General features: G+C 45.2%; 1 protein-coding gene across 2 annotated transcripts in view; it reads left to right on the forward strand.

The window, feature by feature from the left end:
* The first annotated feature begins 317 nt into the window (after window positions 1-317).
* The window catches only part of LOC139235056 (transmembrane protein 150A-like), a 48,001-nt gene continuing 28,092 nt past the window's right edge, over window positions 318-20,226 (forward strand). The window contains exons 1-4 of one of the 2 annotated variants that reach the window (XM_070866178.1): window positions 318-519; window positions 3,044-3,091; window positions 4,479-4,565; window positions 9,130-9,197. In XM_070866178.1, the coding sequence (XP_070722279.1) occupies window positions 455-519; window positions 3,044-3,091; window positions 4,479-4,565; window positions 9,130-9,197 (268 nt within the window). In that variant the 5' untranslated portion in view covers window positions 318-454. Of the gene's footprint in view, window positions 520-1,529; window positions 1,619-3,043; window positions 3,092-4,478; window positions 4,566-9,129; window positions 9,198-20,226 lie in introns of those variants that run through there. The other variant, XM_070866179.1, reaches the window with a different exon arrangement.

Raw genomic sequence — 20,226 nt, forward strand, 5'->3', positions numbered from 1 at the left:
GGGGCGAATGAGTGGGGAGTGGGGTCAGGACCCAGCTGGGGCGGGGCTATGGCCGGCTCAGGGCATGGGGTGAGTGAGTGGGTGGGGGGCAGGGTCAGGGCCCCGGGGTGGGAATTGGCCCGGGCCATGGCTGGGTCTGGGTCTGGGTCAGGGACTGGAGGGGCGGGGTCAGGGCCTGAGGGGCGGGGCCATGGCCACCGGGCGGGATCAGGGCCCAGGTGGGGCAGGGCTATGCCGGGTCAGGGCACGGGGTGAGAGGGCGCGGAGGCGAGATCAGGGCCGGGGTCAAGACTGGGGGGTGGAGCCATGGCCGGGGGCGGGGTCAGGGCCCGGGGAGGGGCTGCCTGGGGCCGAGCGATGTGAGGGAGAAGCAGCGTGTGGCGGCCGGCGGGAGCGGGAGCGGGCCTGGCTCTGCGTCTCCCCCAGTCTGGGCGGGCGGGCTCTGGGCTTCCCGATGACGGCCTGGCTCATCCTCCCGGTCAGCCTGTCCGCCTTCTCCATCACCGGCATCTGGATCGTGTGAGTACCGCTCGCCGCCCCGCTCCCGCCCCGCTCCCGTCCCGCGCTTAGTCTCAGCCTCCCGCCGCTCCACGGCCCGTCCCTCTCGCTCCCCCTCGCGCGGCGGGCCCAGTCCCCGCGGCCTGACTCCGGGTCAAGCCCCGCGCCCTCTTCCTCTCCCCCACCCCCCCGGGTGAAGCCCTCTTCCCCCCCCCCCCCCCCCCCCGCCACCGGGTCAAGCCCCACGCCCCCCTCCCCTCCCCCCTCCCCCGGTCAAGCCCCACGCTCCCCTCCCCTCCCCCGGTCAAGCCCCTCCCCCCCCTCCTCCCCCCTCCTCCCCCTCCTCCCCCCTCCTCCCCCCTCCTCCCCCCTCCTCCCCCTCCTCCCCTCTCCTCCCCCTCCTCCCCTCTCCTCCCCCCTCCTCCCCTCTCCTCCACTCCCCCGGTCAAGCCCCACGCCCCCCCCCCCCCGGGTCAAGCCCTACGCTCCTCTCCCCTCCCCTCCCCCCTCCCCTCCCCTCCCCCCTCCCCTCCCCTCCCCTCCCCCCTCCCCTCCCCTCCCCTCTCCCCCCCCCCCCGGGTCAAGCCCCACGCCCCCCCCCCCCGGGTCAAGCCCCACGCCCCCCCCCGGGTCAAGTCCGGCCCTGCCCCTGCCCCTGCCCCCGCCCCCCCCCCCCCCCCGGTCAAGCCCCCGCGCCCCCCTCCACGCCAGGTTCAAGCCTTGCGCCCCCGGGTCAAGCCCCACGCTCCCTCCCCTCCCCCGGGTCAAGTCCGGCCCTGCCCCCCCCTCCCGGGTCAAGCTCCGGCCCCCCGCGCGGGTCAAGCCCCACGCCCCCCCGGGTCAAGTCCGGCCCTGCCCCCCGCGCGGGTCAAGTCCGGCCCTGCCCCCGACCCCCGGGTCAAGTCCCCGCGCCCCCCTCCACGCCAGGTTCAAGCCCTGCGCCCCCGGGTCAAGCCCCACGCTCCCTCCCCTCCCCCCGGGTCAAACCCTGCGGACCCTCTCCCTGCCCAGCACACCCTCCCCCCGGGTCAAGCCCCGTGCCCCCTCCCTCGGGCCCAATCATTGCCGCGCAGTAGCTATCAGTGTCTTCCAGGAGTTTTTGTTGCTGAAAGCTCTGAAAGTATGCATGTTTTTGGTTTCCTGATCTTGTCCATACGGAATAATGATAACTGTATTAACTTTTCATGCGATATCTGTATTTCTAATTATACGGAGACATTTTTTTAAAATGGCAAACTGCGTGTTGTGCAGCAATACCCGTGGTCAAGTAGTGCAGTTATCAGGAATACTTTATTTTGTTTTGTTTGAAGTTGATGGTCCATGGCTTCTGCCACTTCAGTAACAGCTATAGTTATAGTCCAGCACAGCCCTTGTCTTCAGAGGCTGATTACATCTTGTCAAGTATGTCAGGTTGCAGAAGTATCTCATACTTAGATTTACTCCTGTACCATCGCGCTGAAATTCCACAACCACCTGCTTATCTAACGTGTTGTTAGGTCTGCCAGAACTTTGTCTCGAAGTGTTGGGAAAACAAATCTGGCACTGGCCGGCAGGTCAGAGATTTAAGTACCCCAAATGTGACACTGGTTAGTGTTGGAGTTTAACATGATAAAACTACACAATTTAGCAGCAACGATCTCTGGAATGTATCCTGCTGCTTATCCACGACCTCGCAACCCCTTGGCATTGGCTCGCAGGGATACCTGGAGCCAAGTGGGCAAAAGCCAGCCCCCAGTGACACATCTGGAATTCTGGTGTAGCTGCTATTTCTTAAATCAATGCAATCAAGTACTGCGCAAAAAAGTTTGTATGAAGTACAGCAAGTACTCAGGAAGGCAAATGGAATGTTGGCCTTTATTGCAAGGGGGATAGAGTATAAAAGCAGAGTATAAAATACAGGGTATTGGTGAGGCCACACCTGGAGTACTGTGTACGATTTTGGTCTCCGTATATAAGGAAGGATATACTTGCATTGGAGGCTGTTCAGTGAAGGTTCACCATGTTGGTTCCAGAGATGAGGGAGTTGATTTATGAAGGTAGGTTGGGCCTATACACATTGGAGTTCAGAAGAATGAGAGATGACCTTATTGAAACTTATAAGATAATGAGGGGGTTCGACAAGGTGGATGCAGAGAGGATATTTCCACTCATAGGGGAAACTAAAACTAGGGGACATAAGGGGCCTCCCATTTAAAACTGAGATGATTGTGGAATTCTCTGCCCCAGAGGCTGGGTCATTGAATATATTTAAGGTGGAGATAGGCAGATTTTTGAGCAATAAAGGAATAAAGGGTTATGGGGAGCGGGCGGGGAAGTGAAACTGAGTCCATGATCAGATCAGCCATGATCTTATTGAATGGCGGAGCAGGCTCGAGGGCCCAAATGGCATACACCTGCTCCTATTTCTTATGTAAAGATGATAAGATTAGTTTAATTCTTAGCAGCAATTGATACTGATAATCTGATTAAGTGTGAGTGGCAGCGGAAGCAATGCACACCACTCCAGATCCGGCTTGTGTCCTAACGGCATGTTTCGTTCTTGCAGCTACGCTATGGCAGTGATGAACCACCATGTCTGCCCTGTTGAGAACTGGTACAGTATTTGTGATTTATTTACTCTTTCTCTCCCACTAATTAAATGTTTTTCATGGTTCAATTTGAGCCTGTGTTGAGCCAGTTAATCTTGGCCACAGCAGCGGTTTCAATGCTTTCTGTGCCACTGGGTTAGGGAAGGTTTATGCCGGAAAGTGTGTCAACATCTATTGAGGATCGGACCAGATCAGCTGTGAAAACATCCGCAGAGAATTGGGTAAACTTTTAGATCTGGCAAAATAATCCTTGCGTGGCGTGGCCATTAAAGTAAAGCTGTGAAGCGATTGTTATATACAGCCATCTGACAGGTTGACCGAGATTGATGGAAATATTTAAAGTGAAGATATAGATTTTTGAATGATAAGGCAGTGAAGGGTTTTGGGGAACGAGCAGGGAAGTGGCGTTGAGGCCAAGATCAGATCAGCCATGATCTTATTGAATGTCAGAGCAGGCTCGAGGGGCCCAATGGCTTACTCCTGCTCCTATTTCTTATGTTCTTTGAGTGTTGTGCCAGGTAAGTTAATAGTGATCAGCTCCTGTGTTTCTGACCCCGACATTTAAATCAATCTTTTCATCTGGCTTGGAATCTATTCAGATGTTCTCGGCCTCCGGTAGTGTTTAAATATTAAATTAGCAAGAAATAAGCCTCAAGGAACATATTTCAGTTTTTTTTCCACCTAACTGGGTTTGCACCTGCAGCAAAGCGTGCAACTCTTGTGTGTGTACACAGTCGTGTGTGCTTATGTGTACACAACTGTGTGAAGTTATTTTGTTTATTTAATTTTCTCCCCCCTCTTCTATAGGAATTGACTTTTGCTGGGGTACAATTCCATGGCCACCAATCAGAATTTAGGACCCTCTCCAAGTGGCCATTTTTAATGCGTGAGCCGAGATAGTGTCATGTTATGGGAAGGCACCACAATTGAGCTTATTCCTGTCTTCACCTGACATGGACGCATACCTTCCAGCAAGCATCACTGGATAGGAATCAGAAGTGGCAACTTGCGTTTGCATGCGTGTATGTGAAAGATAAGTAAATTGTAGTTTGGTTGCAGTCCAGTGATACTGGCTCAATAAGGAGCTGATTCAATATTTGTGTTTGTGAAATGGTTTGAACTGATGGCTGGTGATGAATATCTGCCCTCACCCTGCTCTTATTAATGTGTAGCATAAAGTATTTGTTGGTTGCCCTGGCAGTGTGTGAGTAGCATTCATGACACCTGGCCCTTGTGACTGACCTTATTCCTTGTGCAACGTGCTGATTGCTATTATAGCCCATGCACGCTCACTTCAGATTCCGTAGCCTTGAGAAGGAATGCAAACCATTTCGAAATGAGTCCATTTTAAAGCTGGTTTTCTGCTGACGAGCTTTTTCTTTTATCCCCAAGGTTATATAACGAGTCCTGCTCTGAGGACACCTCAAAGCACGGCTTCCCGAAAAGTTGCTGCACTATTCAGGATATCCCACTGGTCAGGTAGGAGAGAGAGTCCATTCAATAAACTGCATGAACCCAATAATTGTCTGACCACAAATGCTGCTGAACCACAGCAGGTCCATCAATGTAGGAAAGAGAAAAGGCAGGTTAACATTTTAAGTAGGGCCTTTGATCAGTTCTTTTCAGTGAGGAACTGGGGTGAGTGATCCCACCTGAAATGCGAACTTGTCTTTGTGATGCGAACTATTCTGTATTTTCAGCATGTCCTGACTTTCAGCATGTCCTGACTTCCAGCAGTTTTTGTTTTTATTTCTGATTTCCAGATTTCATCGTTTGATTTTTATCTTTACCAATTGCACTTGGTTTCTTTTTATTTCAGAAGGGTTTTGGTTATTTACTGCCCAGACTCTTGCCCTCAGCTGATTGGATGAGCATGCAACCATTAGTTTCCTCAATCAGTCCTTTTAAATTAGATAAAAGTTTAGCTGATTGAGAATGAATCCGAAAGGGCCCTTTTCAGTTCTGAAGTTGACTGAGCTGGGTCATGTAAGATGGCACGGCTGTTTGATCCGTCATGCACAACATATTTGGTTTTGAGGGAGGGAAAAGATTTACATTGAGCAACAGGTGAAATCATGCGACACAATGACTGGGCACTGGACAGAGGAGCAAAACAATGATTCCTTCAAAATATCAGCTCAAAATTTAGCTCCAATATGTTACAAGTAGCTCCTTTCCAATAATATATTCTCCAGTACTCTGCAATCCCATTCATGAATAGTTCTGCTTAGTTTTACTACCTTTTGAGTAGATGAGAATTGGAAGGAGAGTGAGTCACCCTGAGATGGGAAAAAGCAAAGAGGCAAAAGAGCTCAACTGTGGGGATAATGCTCTTTTTGGATGAATTGGATTATCGAAGAATCGCAGCACAGAAGGAGGCCATGCTGCCCATCGTGCCTGCACCTGCTCCTTGAAAGAGCTATCTACTTAGTCCCAACCCTCTGCTCTTTCCTTGTAGCCCTGCAAATTTCTCCTTTTCAAGTATATATCCAGTACCCTTTTGAAAATTACTATTGAATCTGCTTCCACCACCCTTTCAGGCAGTGCTTTCCAGATCGTAATAATTCACATAGTCTTATATAGTATTTACAGCAGAGAAACAGGCCATTCGGCCCAACAGGTCCATGTCGGTGTTTATGCTCCACAAAAGTCTCCTCCCACCCTTCTCACCCCATCAACATATCCCTTCAATTCTTGTCTCACTCATGTGTTTATCTAGATACCTCTTAAATACATCTATGCTATTTGCCTCAACCACTTCCTGTGGTAGCGAGTTCCACATTCTAACCACTTGTTGGTTAAAGAGGTTTCTCTTGACTTCCCTATTGCATTTATTTTATTTAAGGCCCCAAGTTGTGGTTTCGCCCACAAGTGGAAACGTCTAAGAACATAAGAAATAGGAGCAGGAGTAGGCCATACAGCCCCTCGAGCCTGCCCCACCATTCAATAAAATCATTGCTGATCCGATCATGGACTCAGCGCCACTTCCCTGCCTGCTCCCTTCTACCGTAAAGACGATACAATCTTCTCTACATCTACCCATCAAACCCTTTCATAATCTTAAAGACCTCTGTCAGGTCACGCCTCAGCCTTCTCTTTTCAAGAGAAAAGGGCCCCAGCCTGTTCGGTCTTTCCTGATAGATATAATCTCTCAGTTCTGGTATCATTCTAGTAAATCATTTTTGCACCTTCTCCAGTGCTCTATATCCTTGTTATAATATAGAGATGAGAACTATTCTCAGCTTTTCAAATGAACCCCAGTGCTTTCTTTGCCTTTTTTATGGCCTTATTAATCTGCATAACTACTTTTAGTGATGTGTATCTGTAACCCTAGAACCCTTTTTTATGAAACCTGGTTTTATGAAAGGGAAATCATGTTTGACAAATTTGCTGGAGTTCTATGAGGATGTAACGAGCAGGGTGGATAAGGGGGAACCAGTGGATGTGGTGTATTTGGATTTCCAGAAGGCATTCAATAAGGTGCCACATAAAAGGTTACTGCACAAGATAAAAGCTCACTGGGTTGGGGGTAATATATTAGCATGGATAGAGGATTGGCTAACAGAAAACAGAGAGTTGGGATAAATGGGTCATTTACCGGTTGGAAAAGGTGACTAGTGGGGTGCCGCAGGGTCCTCAACTTTACAATCTATATTAATGACTTGGATGAAGGGACCGAGTGTAATGTAGCCAAGTTTCCTGATGATACAAAGGTGGGTGGGAAAGCAAATTGTGAGGAGGACACAAAAAATCTGCAAAGGGATATAGACAGGCTAAGTGAGTGGGCAAAATTTGGCAGATGGAGTATAATGTTGGAAAGTGTGAGGTCATGCACTTTGGCAGAAATAATCAAAGAGCAAGTTATTATTTAAATGGAGAAAGATTGCAAAGTGCTGCAGTACAACGGGATCTGGGGGGCCCTTGTGCTTGAAACACAAAAAGTTAATATGCAGGTACAGCAAGTAATCAGGAAGGCAAATGGAATGTTGGCCTTTATTGCAAGGGAAATAGAGTATAAAAGCAGAGAAGTCCTGCTACAACTGTACAGGGTATTGGTGAGGCCACACCTGGAGTACTGCGTACAGTTTTGGTCTCCGTATTTAAGGAAGGATATACTTGCATTGGAGGCTGTTTAGAGAAGATTCCCTAGGTTGATTCCGGATATGAGGGAGTTGACTTATGAGGATAGGTTGGGCCTATACTCATCGGAGTTCAGAAGAATGAGAGATGATCTTATCAAAACATATAAGATAATGAGGGGGCATGACAAGGTGGATGCAGAGAGGATATTTCCACTCGTAGGGGAAACTAAAACTAAGAGGCATAGTCTCGCAATAAGGGGCCGCCCATTTAGAACTGAGATGAAGAGAAATTTCTTCTGAGGGTTGTAAATCTCTGGAATTATCTGCCCCAGAGAGCTGTGGAGGCTGGGTCATTGAATATATTTAAGGTGGAGATGAACAGATTTTTGAGTGATAAGGGTTATAGGGAGCAGGCAGGGAAGTGAAGCTGAGTCCATGATCGGATCAGCCATGATCTTATTGAATGGCAGAGCAGGCTCGAGGGGCCAAATGGCCCACTCCTGCTCCTATTTCTTATGTTCTTATGTAACGCTCTGCTCCTCTACCCCATTTTAGACACTTATTTTCCAAAGGCCTCCTTACTCTTCCTACCAAAATGTACTACTTCGCGCTTATCTATATTAAAGTTAATTTGACAATTACACGCCCATTCTGCAAGGTTATTAATGTTTTCCTTTATTTTATCGCAGTCCTCCTCTGCAGTAACTATTTCCCTGCCCTCCCCCCAATTTGGTGTCAACCACAAATTTTGAAATTGTACTTCCGACTCGAGTCCAAATCATTTATGTAACTCCACATATTCTGACCATAGTCATGTGTCTACTATGTGGTACCTTTTCGAAGGCTTTTTGGAGATCCAAATATACTGTTATCTACCCTTTCTGTAACTTCAAAGAATTCAATAAGTTGGTCAAGCATAACCTTCCATTTTGGAATCTGTACTGACTACTCTTTCTTGTATTTTCAGTTTCTAGATGTTTTTCTATTACATCTTTGAGTAAGGATTCCATTATCATTCCAACCACCGACGTTAAGCTAATCGGATTATAGTTCCCTGGACTTGTTTATCTCCCTTTTTACAGGAATCACTAGCTGTCCACCAGCCCTCTGGCACAATTTCCTAACTCGCTGTTTAAAACAAAATTCTCTTCATCGCCCTTCTGGTTCTTTTTCCAATTATCTTAAATCTGTGTCCTTTGGTTACTGACTCTCTACCAGTGGAAACTACGCTTATTAAAATTTATCATTGGTTAAGTTTCATTACTAAGTGGCATTATTAAATGTTGTGGCACCGGGACTGTCCTTGGAAAGCTCCACTCTGTTTATGATTTTTATAAACTGCTTCCTTCCCCACTTTCAAACATCTTTGCATTTACATTCCAGTTCTCTTATGACACCCCCACCCCCTGAGGTATACACACATTCATTTTTTCATCCTTCCGCACTGTCAAGAAGGTAATCTGACTGCAGGCCTCCACCCTTCCATTTTGGGGCTGGTTGTAAGAAGGTGCCTTGGGGTCACTTGTGCATCAGTGCTCTGTGATGTGTGTATTCTTTGTACACTTCCTCCTCACTGTTGTTTGATTACTGACTGGATCAGATGCACTAAATGTCGTCACTGGGTATAAAATGGGGACATAAATAATGCACATACACAAGGCTAAGGAGAGGAAACTATTAGTCAGCTCCCTCTTTTTACATCACTACTGAGCAACACCTGCTGCAAAGTATGAAAATGTGGACTCCGAGTCAGGAAGACAGGACTATGCTTGACTTGATGACCCCATGGTCAAGTAGCCCAGTGATACTTCTGACTTCTGGTGTGAAAAATGGCCACTTGTGAGGGATGTGGATAGACTTCAGCATCTGGGGAACTGTAACCCAGCCTTCAGGAGCGGAGAATATTTGGACCAATTATCGAATCAAACCTCTTACTAACTGCTTTTATATTTTCTTGACAGTAAATGTGGCTCGTATCCTCCTGAAAGCTGCCTCTTCAGTTTAATTGGCAATGTGGGTGCATTTATGGGTAAGTCATCTGCTTCATTACTGGGAGAAGCTATTGACTGTAGCTTTATGGGAAAATAGGGTAAACGGTTGTTACTTTCATTCTGAATCCGTTATTCCTGTCACTTTTGATTACTTGATTCGGTGGACAATCAGTGTTTCTGCAGAAGCTGAGCAAAGGCTGAGGTTTGAAGTGGGGCTGTTGCTAAGCTGCCTTGGTCCCATGGTGCTTTTGAATGCTGACATAAGAACATAAGAAATAGAAGCAGGAGTAGGCCATTCGGCCCCTCGAGCCTGCTCTGCCATTCAATAATATCATGGCTGATCTGATCTTGGACTCAACTCCACTTCCCTGCCCGCTCCCCATAACCCTTCACTCCCTTATCGCTCAAAAATCTGTCTATCTCCGTCTTAAATATATTCAATGACCCAGCCTCCAGCTTTCCGGGGTAGAGAATTCCAAAGATTCACCACCCTCTGAGAGAAGAAAGTTCTCATTCCCGTTTTAAATGTGCGACCCCTTATTCTGAGACTATGCCCCCCAGTTCTAGACTCTCCCACGAGGGGAAACATCCTCTCTGCATCTACCCTGTCCAGCCCCTCAAAATCTTATATGTTTCAATAATCTCATTCTTCTAAACTCCAATCTGTACAGGCCCAACCTGCTCAACCTTTCTTCATAAGACAACCCCCTCATTTCTAGAATCAACCTCGTGAACCTTCTCTGCACTGCCTCCAATGCAACTAACCCCTCCTTATTCCAATAGTTTTACCATAGAACTAGATATATTGTCATTGATTCTGCCCCAATCCTGGACCAAAAGCTAACGGTAGCAGCTCTAAAGCCACTTAATCTGAAAATTAATGTTACCATTATTGTGTCTGTAAGCACTCTAGTAATGACTCCACGAGGCAAGGTATTGTACTCGAACTGTGGTGCCCTTGGTCCATTTAGAAACATAGACATAAAAACATAGAAAATAGGTGCAGGAGTAGGCGATTCGGCCCTTCTAGGCTGCACCGCCATTCAGTGAGTTCATGGCTGAACATGCAACTTCAGTACCCCATTCCTGCTTTCTCGCCATACCCCTTGATCCCCCTAGTAGTAAGGACTTCATCTATAACTCCTTTTTTAATATATTTAGTGAATTGGCCTCAACAACTTTCTCTGGTAGAGAATTCCACAGGTTCACCACTCTCTGGGTGAAGAAGTTTCTTAATGGCTTACCCCTTATCCTTGGACTGTGACCCCTGGTTCTGGACTTCCCCAACATTGGGAACATTCTTCCTGCATCTAACCTGTTTGAACCCATCAGAATTTTAAACGTTTCTATGAGGTCCCCTCTCATTCTTCTGAACTCCAGTGAATACAAGCCCAGTTGACCCAGTCTTTCTTGATAGGTCAGTCCCACCATCCCGGGAATCAGTCTGGTGAACCTTCGCTGCACTCCCTCAATAGCAAGAATGTCCTTCCTCAGATTAGGAGACCAAAACTGTACACAATACTCCAGGTGTGGCATCACCAAGGCCCTGTACAACTGTAGCAACACCTCCCTGCCCCCTACTCAAATCCCCTTGCTATGAAGGCCAGCATGCCATTTGCTTTCTTAACTGCCTGCTGTACCTGCATGCCAACCTTCAATGACTGATGTACCATGACACCCAGGTCTCGTTGCACCTCCCCTTTTCCTAATCTGTCACCATTCAGATAATAGTCTGTCTCTCTGTTTTTACCACCAAAGTGGATAACCTCACATTTATCCACATTATACTTCATCTGCCATGCATTTGCCCACTCACCTAACCTATCCAAGTCACTCTGCAGCCTCATAGCATCCTCCTCGCAGCTCACACTGCCACCCAACTTAGTGTCATCTGCAAATTTGGAGATACTACATTTAATCCCCTAGTCTAACCTTGCGGTACCCCACTAGTCACTGCCTGCCATTCTGAAAAGTACCCATTTACTCCTACTCTTTGCTTCCTGTCTGACAACCAGTTCTCAATCCACGTCAGCACACTACCCCCAATCCCATGTGCTTTAACTTTGCACATTAATCTCTTGTGTGGGACCTTGTCGAAAGCCTTCTGAAAGTCCAAATATACCACATCAACTGGTTCTCCCTTGTCCACTCTACTGGAAACATCCTCAAAAAATTCCAGAAGATTTGTCAAGCATGATTTCCCTTTCACAAATCCATGCTGACTTGGACCTATCATGTCACCTCTTTCCAAATGCACTGCTATGACATCCTTAATAATTGATTCCATCATTTTACCCACTACTGAGGTCAAGCTGACCGGTCTATAATTCCCTGTTTTCTCTCTCCCTCCTTTTATTACAGCTCGAGTGAGGGTACAGTAAGGTGAGCTCCCTTTTATACCTGGTTACCCCTAGGTCTCCACCAGTTGCACCCTCTGGTGGTACAAGCATAATGTAAAGGTATATCCAGTAGTCTTATGTAATTGTACAGAGAGTATACTTATGTTATACATACAGTACAACCACAGACCAGCTTTGGGAGTTTTCCTAGTCTGTATGCCTCCCTACTGCATCACATGGTACACTGAGCCATTGGAGCGAGAGGGAGGGGTAACTACCTTGAATGGCAAAGTTGCTAAATTCACCACCTCGTGCCTTCCTGAGTCTCCCACTCATAAAGATGATCCCTGGTTTGAACGCTGTCTGTGCTACATACAATTACAGCACAGAAACCGGCCATTTGGCCCAGCTGGTCTATGCCAGTGTTTATACTCCACACGAGCCGCCTACCAATCAAATTACCTCTTCTACCTTGCTCATGTATCTCTCTATTCTCTTCCCCCTCATGTATGTATCAAGCCTCCCCTGAAATGTATCAATGCAATCTGCTTCAACCAGCTTGTGGCAGCAAGTTCCACATTCTCACCATTTGTTATGTAAATAAATGCCTCCTATTTTTTTGATTTGATCTGTTAGTGGCTATCTTGTATTTATGCCCCTTATTCTTGACTTGCCCACAACTTGTATTTATATAGCGTCTTTAATGTAGTAAAACGACCCAAGGTGCTCTACAGGTCCATACGTGAAACGGTGCCACATAAAAGGTTACTGCACAAGATAAAAGTTCACGGGGTTGGGGGTAATACATTAGCATGGATAGAGGATTGGCTAACTAACAGAAAACAGTTGGGATAAATGGTTCATTCTCTGGTTGGCAACTAGTAACTAGTGGGGTGCCACAGGGATCAGTGCTGGGACCCCAACTATTTACAATCTATATTAACGACTTAGAAGAAAGGACTGAGTGTAATGTAGCCAAGTTTGCTGATAATACAAAGATGGGAGGAAAAGCAATGTGTGACGAGGACACAAAAAAATCTGCAAAAGGACATAGACAGGCTAAGTGGGCAAAAATTTGGGAGATGGAGTGTAATGTTGGAAAGTGTGAGGTCATGCACTTTGGCAGAAAAAAATCAAAGAGCAAGTTATTATTTAAATGGAGAGAGATCGCAAAATGCTGCAGTACAGCGGGACCTGGGGGTACTTGTGCATGAAACACAAAAGGATAGTATGCAGGTACAGCAAGTGATCAGGAAGGCCAATGGAATCTTGGCCTTTATTGCAAAGGGGATGGAGTATAAAAGCAAGGAAGTCTTGCTACAGTTATACAGGGTATTGGTGAGGCCACACCTGGAGTACTACGTGCAGTTTTGGTTTCCATATTTACGAAAGGATCTACTTGCTTTGGAGGCAGTTCAGAGAATGTTCACTTGGTTGATTCCGGGGATGAGGGGGTTGACTTATGAGGAAAGGTTGAGTAGGTTGGGCCTCTATTCATTGGAATTCAGAAGAATGAGAGGTGATCTTATCGAAATGTATAAGATTATGAGGGGGCTTGACAAGGTGGATGCAGAGAGGATGTTTCCACTGATAGGGGAGACTAGAACTAGAGGGCATGATCTTAGAATAAGGGGCTGCCCATTTAAAACAGAGATGAGGAGAAATTTCTTCTCTCAGAGGGTTGTAAATCTGTGGAATTTGCTGCCTTAGAGAGCTGTGGAAGCTGGGACATTAAATAAATTTAAGACAGAAATAGACACTGTCTTGAACGATAAGGGGATAGAGATTATGAGGAGCGGGCAGGGAAGTGGAGCTGAGTCCATGATTAGATCCGCCGTGATATTATTGAATGGCGGAGCAGGCTCGAGGGGCTGTATGGTCTACTCCTGCTCCTATTTCTTATGTTCTTATGTTATAAAACAAAATTTGACACCGAGTCACATATTCGGACAGGTGACCAAAAGCTTGGTCAATGAAGTAGATTTTAAGGAGCGTCTTAAAGGAGGAAAGAGAGTTAGAGGCGGAGAGGTTTAGGCAGGGAAATTGTGAGCTTATGACCATGGCACGGCTGCCAATGGTGGAGCGATTACATCGATTATACTACACAGAAACAGGCCATTTTGCCCAACCAGTTCATAGAAACATACAAATCCATAGCGCAGAAGGAGGCCATTTCGGCCCATCTTGTCCGAGCTGGCCGACAAAGAGCCGCACGGCCCTCGGTCAGCAGCCCTGAAGGTTACATATAAACCTATGAACAATTAACAACGGCGGAAAGGCAAAGAGTACCCAGCCCAACCAGTCCTTCCCCCCCCCCCCCCCCCCCCACAGCTGCGACACCCCTTGAAACATTCTACACTCCACTCGAGCCTCCTCCGTCTTTCCTCACCTAAAGCTATCAGCATAACCCTCTATTCCCTTCTCCCTCATATGCTTATCTAGCCTCCCCTTAGATGCATCTATACTATTCGCTTCAACCACTCCGTGGTAGCGAGTTCCACATTCTCACCACTCTTTGGGTAAAGAAGCTTCTTCTACATTCCCTGTTGGATTTCTTGGGGACTATCTTATATTGATGGCCTCTAGTTTTGCTCTTCCTCACAAGTGGAAACGTTCTCTCTGTATCCACTCTATCAAAACCTTTCATCATTTTAAAGATCTCTATTAGCTCACCCCTTAGCCTTTTTTCAAGAGAAAAGAGACCCAGTTTGTTCATCCTTTCCTGATATGTATACCCTCGCATTTCTGGTATCATCTTTGTAAATCTCTGCACCGTCTCCAGTGCCTCGTTATCCTTTTACAATATGGTGACCAGAACTGTACGCAGTATTGTAAGTGTGGCCTAACCAAGGTTCGATACGGGTTTAGCTTAACTTCCATACTTTTCAATTCTATACCTCTAGAAATAAACCCTAGTGCTTTGTTTGATTTTTTTTTTTATGGCCTTGCTAACCTGTGCCACAACTTTTAGTGATTTGTGTATTTGTACTCCGAGATCCCTTTGTTCCTCTACACCGCCCAGACTCACCCTCCAAGTAATAAGTGACCTCCCTATTCTTCCTACCAAAATGTACTACCTCACATTTATCTGTGTTGAGCTTCATTTGCCAATTATATGCTCATAAGAATATAAGAAATAGGAGCAGGAGTTGGCCATTTAATAAGATCATGGCTGATCTGATCATGACTCAGCTCCACTTCCCTGCCCGCTCCCTATGACCCTTTATTCCCTTATTATATGCCCAACAAGATAGATGAGTTGACGGCCCAAATAGAAATAAATGGGTATGATCTAATAGCCGGTTGCAAGGTGACCAAGGCTGGGAACTGAATATTCAGGGGTATTTGACATTTTGGAAGGATAGGCAGAAAGGAAAAGGAGGTGGGGTAGCTCTGTTAATAAAGGATGAGATCAGTGCAGTAGTGAGAAATGATATTGGCTCAGAAGATCAAGATGTAAAATCAGTTTGGGTGGAGATAAAAAATAATAAGGGAAATAAGTCACTGGTGGGAATAGTCTGCAGGCCCCCTAACCGTAGCTACATTGTAGGACAGATATAAATCAAGAAATAATGGAGGCTTGTAAGAAAGGTATGGCAATAATCATGGGCAATTTTAATCTTCTTATAGATTGGGCAAATCAAATTGGCAAAGGAATCCTCGAAGAAGAGTTCCTAGTGTATTGGGGATGGTTTCTTAGAACACTACGTTGTGGAACCAACCAGGGAGCAGGCTACTTTAAATCTGGATGGGATAGGATAAATTAATGATCTCATAGTAAAGGATCCTCGAAGGGAGAGTGATCATAGCATGTTAGAATTTCAAATTCAGTTTGAGGGTGAGAAAGTTGGGTCTCAAACTAGTGTCCCGAACTTAAATAAAAGCAATTACAAAGGTATGAAGACAGAGTTGGCTAAAGTGGACTGGGAAAATAGATTAAAGGGTAAGACAGTAGACAAGCAGTGATAGACATTTAAGGAGATATTTCATACTTTCAGCAGTGTGAAAGAAAGATTCTAAGAGAAGGATGAATCATCCGTGGCTAACTAAGGAAGTTAAGGATGGAATCAAATTGAAAATAAAGGCGTACAATGTTGTGAAGATTAGTGGTAGGCCAGCGGATTGGGACATTTTTAGAAACCAGCAAAGGACGACTAATAAAATAATAGAGAGAAGATAGATTACGAGACTCAACTAGCAATAAATATAAAAACAGACAGTAGGAGCTTCTACAGGTATATAAAAAGAAAGAGTAGCTAAAGTAAACATTGGTCCCTTAGAGGATGAAACTGGGGAATTAATAATGAGAAACACGGAAATGGCAGAGACTTTGAACAAATATTTTGTATTGGTCTTCACGGTAGAAGGCACTAAAAGCCTCGCAATAATAATAATCAAGGGGCTATAGTGAGCGGGGCGGGGGACTTAAAACAATCACTTTCACTAGACATTAGGTAAACTAATGGGACAAAAGGCGGACAAGTCCCCTTAACCTGATGGCCTGCATCTTAGGGTCTTAAACGAAGTGGCTGCAGAGATAGCGGATGCATTGGTTGTAATCTACCAAAATTCCCTGGATTCTGGAGAGGTCCCAGCTGATTGGAAAACCGCAAATGTAATGCCCCTATTCAAGACAGGAGGGAGACAGAAATCAGGAAACTATAGACCAGTTAGCCAACATCTGTCATTGGGAAAATGGTGGAGTCCATTATTAAGGAAGTAGTGGAAGGACATTTAGAAAATCATAATACAGTCAGGCAGAGTCAGCACGGTTTTATGAAAGGGAAATCATGTTTGACAAATTTGTTGGAGTTCTTTTGAGGATGTAATGAGCAGGGTGGATAAAGGGGAACCAGTGGATGTCGTGTATTTGGATTTCCAGAAGGCATTTGATAAGGTGCCACATAAAAGGTTACTGCACAAGATAAGAGCTCATACGGTTCAGGGTACTGTATTAGCATGGATAGAGGATTGGCTAATTAATAGAAAACCGAGAGTTGGGACAAATGGGTCATTTTCAGGTTGGCAAACTAACTAGTGCAGTGCCACAGGATCAATGCTGGGTCCTCAACTATTTACAATCTATATTAATGACTTGGATGAAGGGACCGAGTGAAAAGTAGCCAAATTTGCTGATGATACAAAGATAGGTGGGAAAGCAAGTTGTGAAGAGGACACAAAGAATCTGCAAAGGGATATAGATAGGTTTAGTGAGTGGGCAAAAAATTGGCAGATGGAGTATAATGTGGGACAATGTGAGGTTATCCACTTTGGTAGGAAGAATAAAAAATAAAATTATTTAAATGGAGAGTGACTACAAAGTGCTGCGGTACAGAGGGATCTGGGGGCCCTTGTACATGAAACAAAAAGTTCGCATGCGGGTACACTAAGTAATTAGGAAGGATAATGGAATGCTGGTTTATTGCAAGGGAATGGAGTATAAAAGTAGGCATGTCTTGCGAAAACTGTACAGGGCATTGGTGAGACCACACCTGGAGTACTGTGTACAGTTTTGGTCTCTTTATTTAAGGGGAACTAACTATATATACTGCACTTATTTTGACAGACAGCCATCCATCATGCCCCGCCCTCCACTGCCCATACTGCACTGTTTCGACTGATGGGCGACACGCTCCGCCCCATGTTGGGCTCCGCCCCCCTCCTGGCCCGAATCATTCCATGCGCGTGGTGCCGAGCAGGAGGACCTGAGAACATAAGAGGCTCTGACTCTTCCCAACCTCTGGCCAGCGTGCGCCCGATGGCTTTGGGGAGAGGGAGAGGGAGGATGTACTTAGACTGGGGTAAGGCACTTTGGCCGGCCCTTGCTGTTTTCTGGGGAGCTCTGTCCTCTGTTGCTTCAGGAAGTCAAAGTGGATTGAGTTACAATTTGCAAAGTCAGTGAGACCTTGGGATGGCCGGTTCCAGTGACACATTCCCATGAAACTTCAGGCTTATCCTCCAAGTGGACCAATCAGAAACAAAGGGTGGAGCATGGTGGCCATTTTGGTAGTACAAATAAACGTGTCCTATTTAAGGAGGGATATACTTGCACTGGAGGCAGTTCAGAGAAGGTTCACTAGGTTGATTCCTAAGATGAAGGGGTTGACTTATGAAGAAAGGTTGAGCCTATACTCATTGGAGTTTAGAAGAATGAGAGGTGATCTTATTGTAACATATAAGATTCTGAGGGAGCTTGATAGGGTAGATGCAGAGAGGATGTTTCCCCTCGTGGGGGAATCTAGAACTAGGGGGCATAGTTTCAGAATAAAGGGTCGCCCATTTAAAACGGAGATGAGGAGGAATTTCTTCTGAGGGTCGTGAATCTTTGGAATTCTCTACCCCAGAGAGCTGTGGAAGCTGGGTCATTGAATATATTTAAGGTGGAGATAGACAGATTTTTGAACACTAAGGGAGTCGGGGGTTATGGGGAGCGGGCAGGAAAGTGGAGTTGAGGCCAAGATCAAATCAGCCATGATCATATTGAATGGTGGGACAGGCTCGAGTGGCCAAATGGCCGACTCCTAGTTCTTATGTTCTACAAGTTTATTAATGTCCTCCTGTAATTTATTGCAGTCCTCCTCAGTATTGATTATCCCCCCCCCCCCCCAAATTTGGTGTCATCTGCAAATTTAGAAATTGTGTTTTTGATTCCAAAGTCTAAATCATTAATATAAATTCTGAACAACAGTGGTCCCAGCACTGATCCTTGTGGTACACCACTACCCATCTTCTGCCACTGTGAATAGCTACCTTTACCCTTACTCTCTGCTTTCTGTCTTGCAGCCAGCTAACTATCCATTCTGCTACTCATCCCTGACTCCGTTTATTATGTTTATCAGTTTATGGGGTACCTTATCAAAGGCCCAAAGGCCTTTTGAAAATCTAGATAAATTACATCTACTGAATTGCCATTGTCTACTCTCTCTGTTACCTCTTCAAAAAATTCAATGAGGTTGGTCAAGCAAGACTTTCCCTTTTCAAATCCATGCTGACTATTCATTATTATTCTTTTGGTTTCTAGATGTTCTTTTATTTTCTCCTTTAGTAGGGATTCCATTATTTTTCCAACCACAAATATTAAGTTGACTGGTCTATAATTCCCATCTTAAATATCGATATTACGCTAGCCATCCGCCAGTCCTCTGGCACTATACCTTTTTCTGGCGAATTATTAAATATGTGTAATAATGCCACTGCAATTTCTTCCCTAGATTATTTTAAAATGCGTGGATGCAATCCATCCGGATCACGGGTTTTATCCTCCTTGAGTTTGATTAGTTTATTTAACATATCCCCTCTTTTTATTTTAAATGCGCTTATTTCATTACTAATCTCATCATCCAATGTAATGTCCACCTGTTCTCTCTCCCTGGTAAATACTGAAGCAAAATAATTATTTCATACTTCTGCTATCTCTCTATCGTTAACTGTTGTATTATCATGTCTATCCCTAAATGGCCCTATTCCCATCCCATAAGAACATAAGAAATAGGAACAGGAATAGGCCATTTGGCCCCTCAAGCCTGCTCCGCCATTTAATAAGATCATGGCTAATCTGATCTTGGCCTCAACTCCACTTCCCTGCCCGCTCGCCATAACCCTTTACTCCCTTTATTTTGATTTATGTTGCTTGATAATTTAATTTCATAGTTCCTCTTTGCCTTCCGAATTGTTTTTTTGACTTTTCTCCTAATCTTTTTGTATCCTTCCTTATCATGCACTCCCCTGCTGTCTATGTACTTAAATGTAAGCCTCTTTCCTTAACCTCAATTGTTCCCTTATAGTTTTATTCATCCATGGAGTCTCATTAGTATTTAATTTGCCCTTTTAGCAGAATATATTGTTCCTGGACTCTGTTGAACACAATTTTAAATGTTTCCCATTGCTGTTCTACATCATTTTTTGCCAATATTGTTCCCCATTTTATTTTCCCAAGTTCTATTCTCAGATCTTCAAAATCAGCTTTTCTTCAATCTGTTATCTTGGTTATCGTCATACTTCTATCCTCCTCAATTATGGTATTATTGCCTAGATGTTTCCCTACTTTTACTTCTCTTCTCTGCTCTGGTTCATTCCCCATTACTAGATCTAATAGCGAATCCTCCCTTGGGCTTTTTACGTATTGAGTTAACAAGGAGTCCTATACACATTGTAGGAACTCCATTCCATTATCCCCTTTACCAATCTCTTCCGTCCAATTAATATCAGGGTAGTTGAATTCCAACCTCATTTATTATTCTATGTTTTACTCATTTCCCTAATTTGTCTGCATATTTCTTCCTCCACCTCCCTTCCATTATTAGGTGGTCTGTGTAGACTGTACCTATCAGTGTGATTTGATCCCTAATTATCTTTTATCTCTTATCCATCTGGATTCTATTTTTATCTTGATGGCTTTGTCACTTTTTTCTACTGTCATTATGTTATCCCTAATACATACAGCTACTCCACCTCCCCATTTTCCCCCTCGATCTTTTCTAAATATGCTATAACCTGCACTGTTTAATTCCCAGTTCTGTAGCCATGTCTCAGTAATCCCTGCTATGTCTGATTCCTCGCAACACATGATTGCCTCCAGCTCCCCTGTTTTATTATGGACAACGTGTGCATGCTGTACAGACAGTTTAACTGATTTTTAATAGGATTTCCTCTCACTTTATGTTTAACCATCTTTTTAGACTCCTGATCTATAACTCTTATTTATTCCCTTGCCATCAATGTCCTACCT

The sequence above is a fragment of the Pristiophorus japonicus genome, chromosome 22, assembly GCF_044704955.1.
Source record: "Pristiophorus japonicus isolate sPriJap1 chromosome 22, sPriJap1.hap1, whole genome shotgun sequence".
NCBI lineage: Eukaryota > Metazoa > Chordata > Chondrichthyes > Pristiophoridae > Pristiophorus > Pristiophorus japonicus.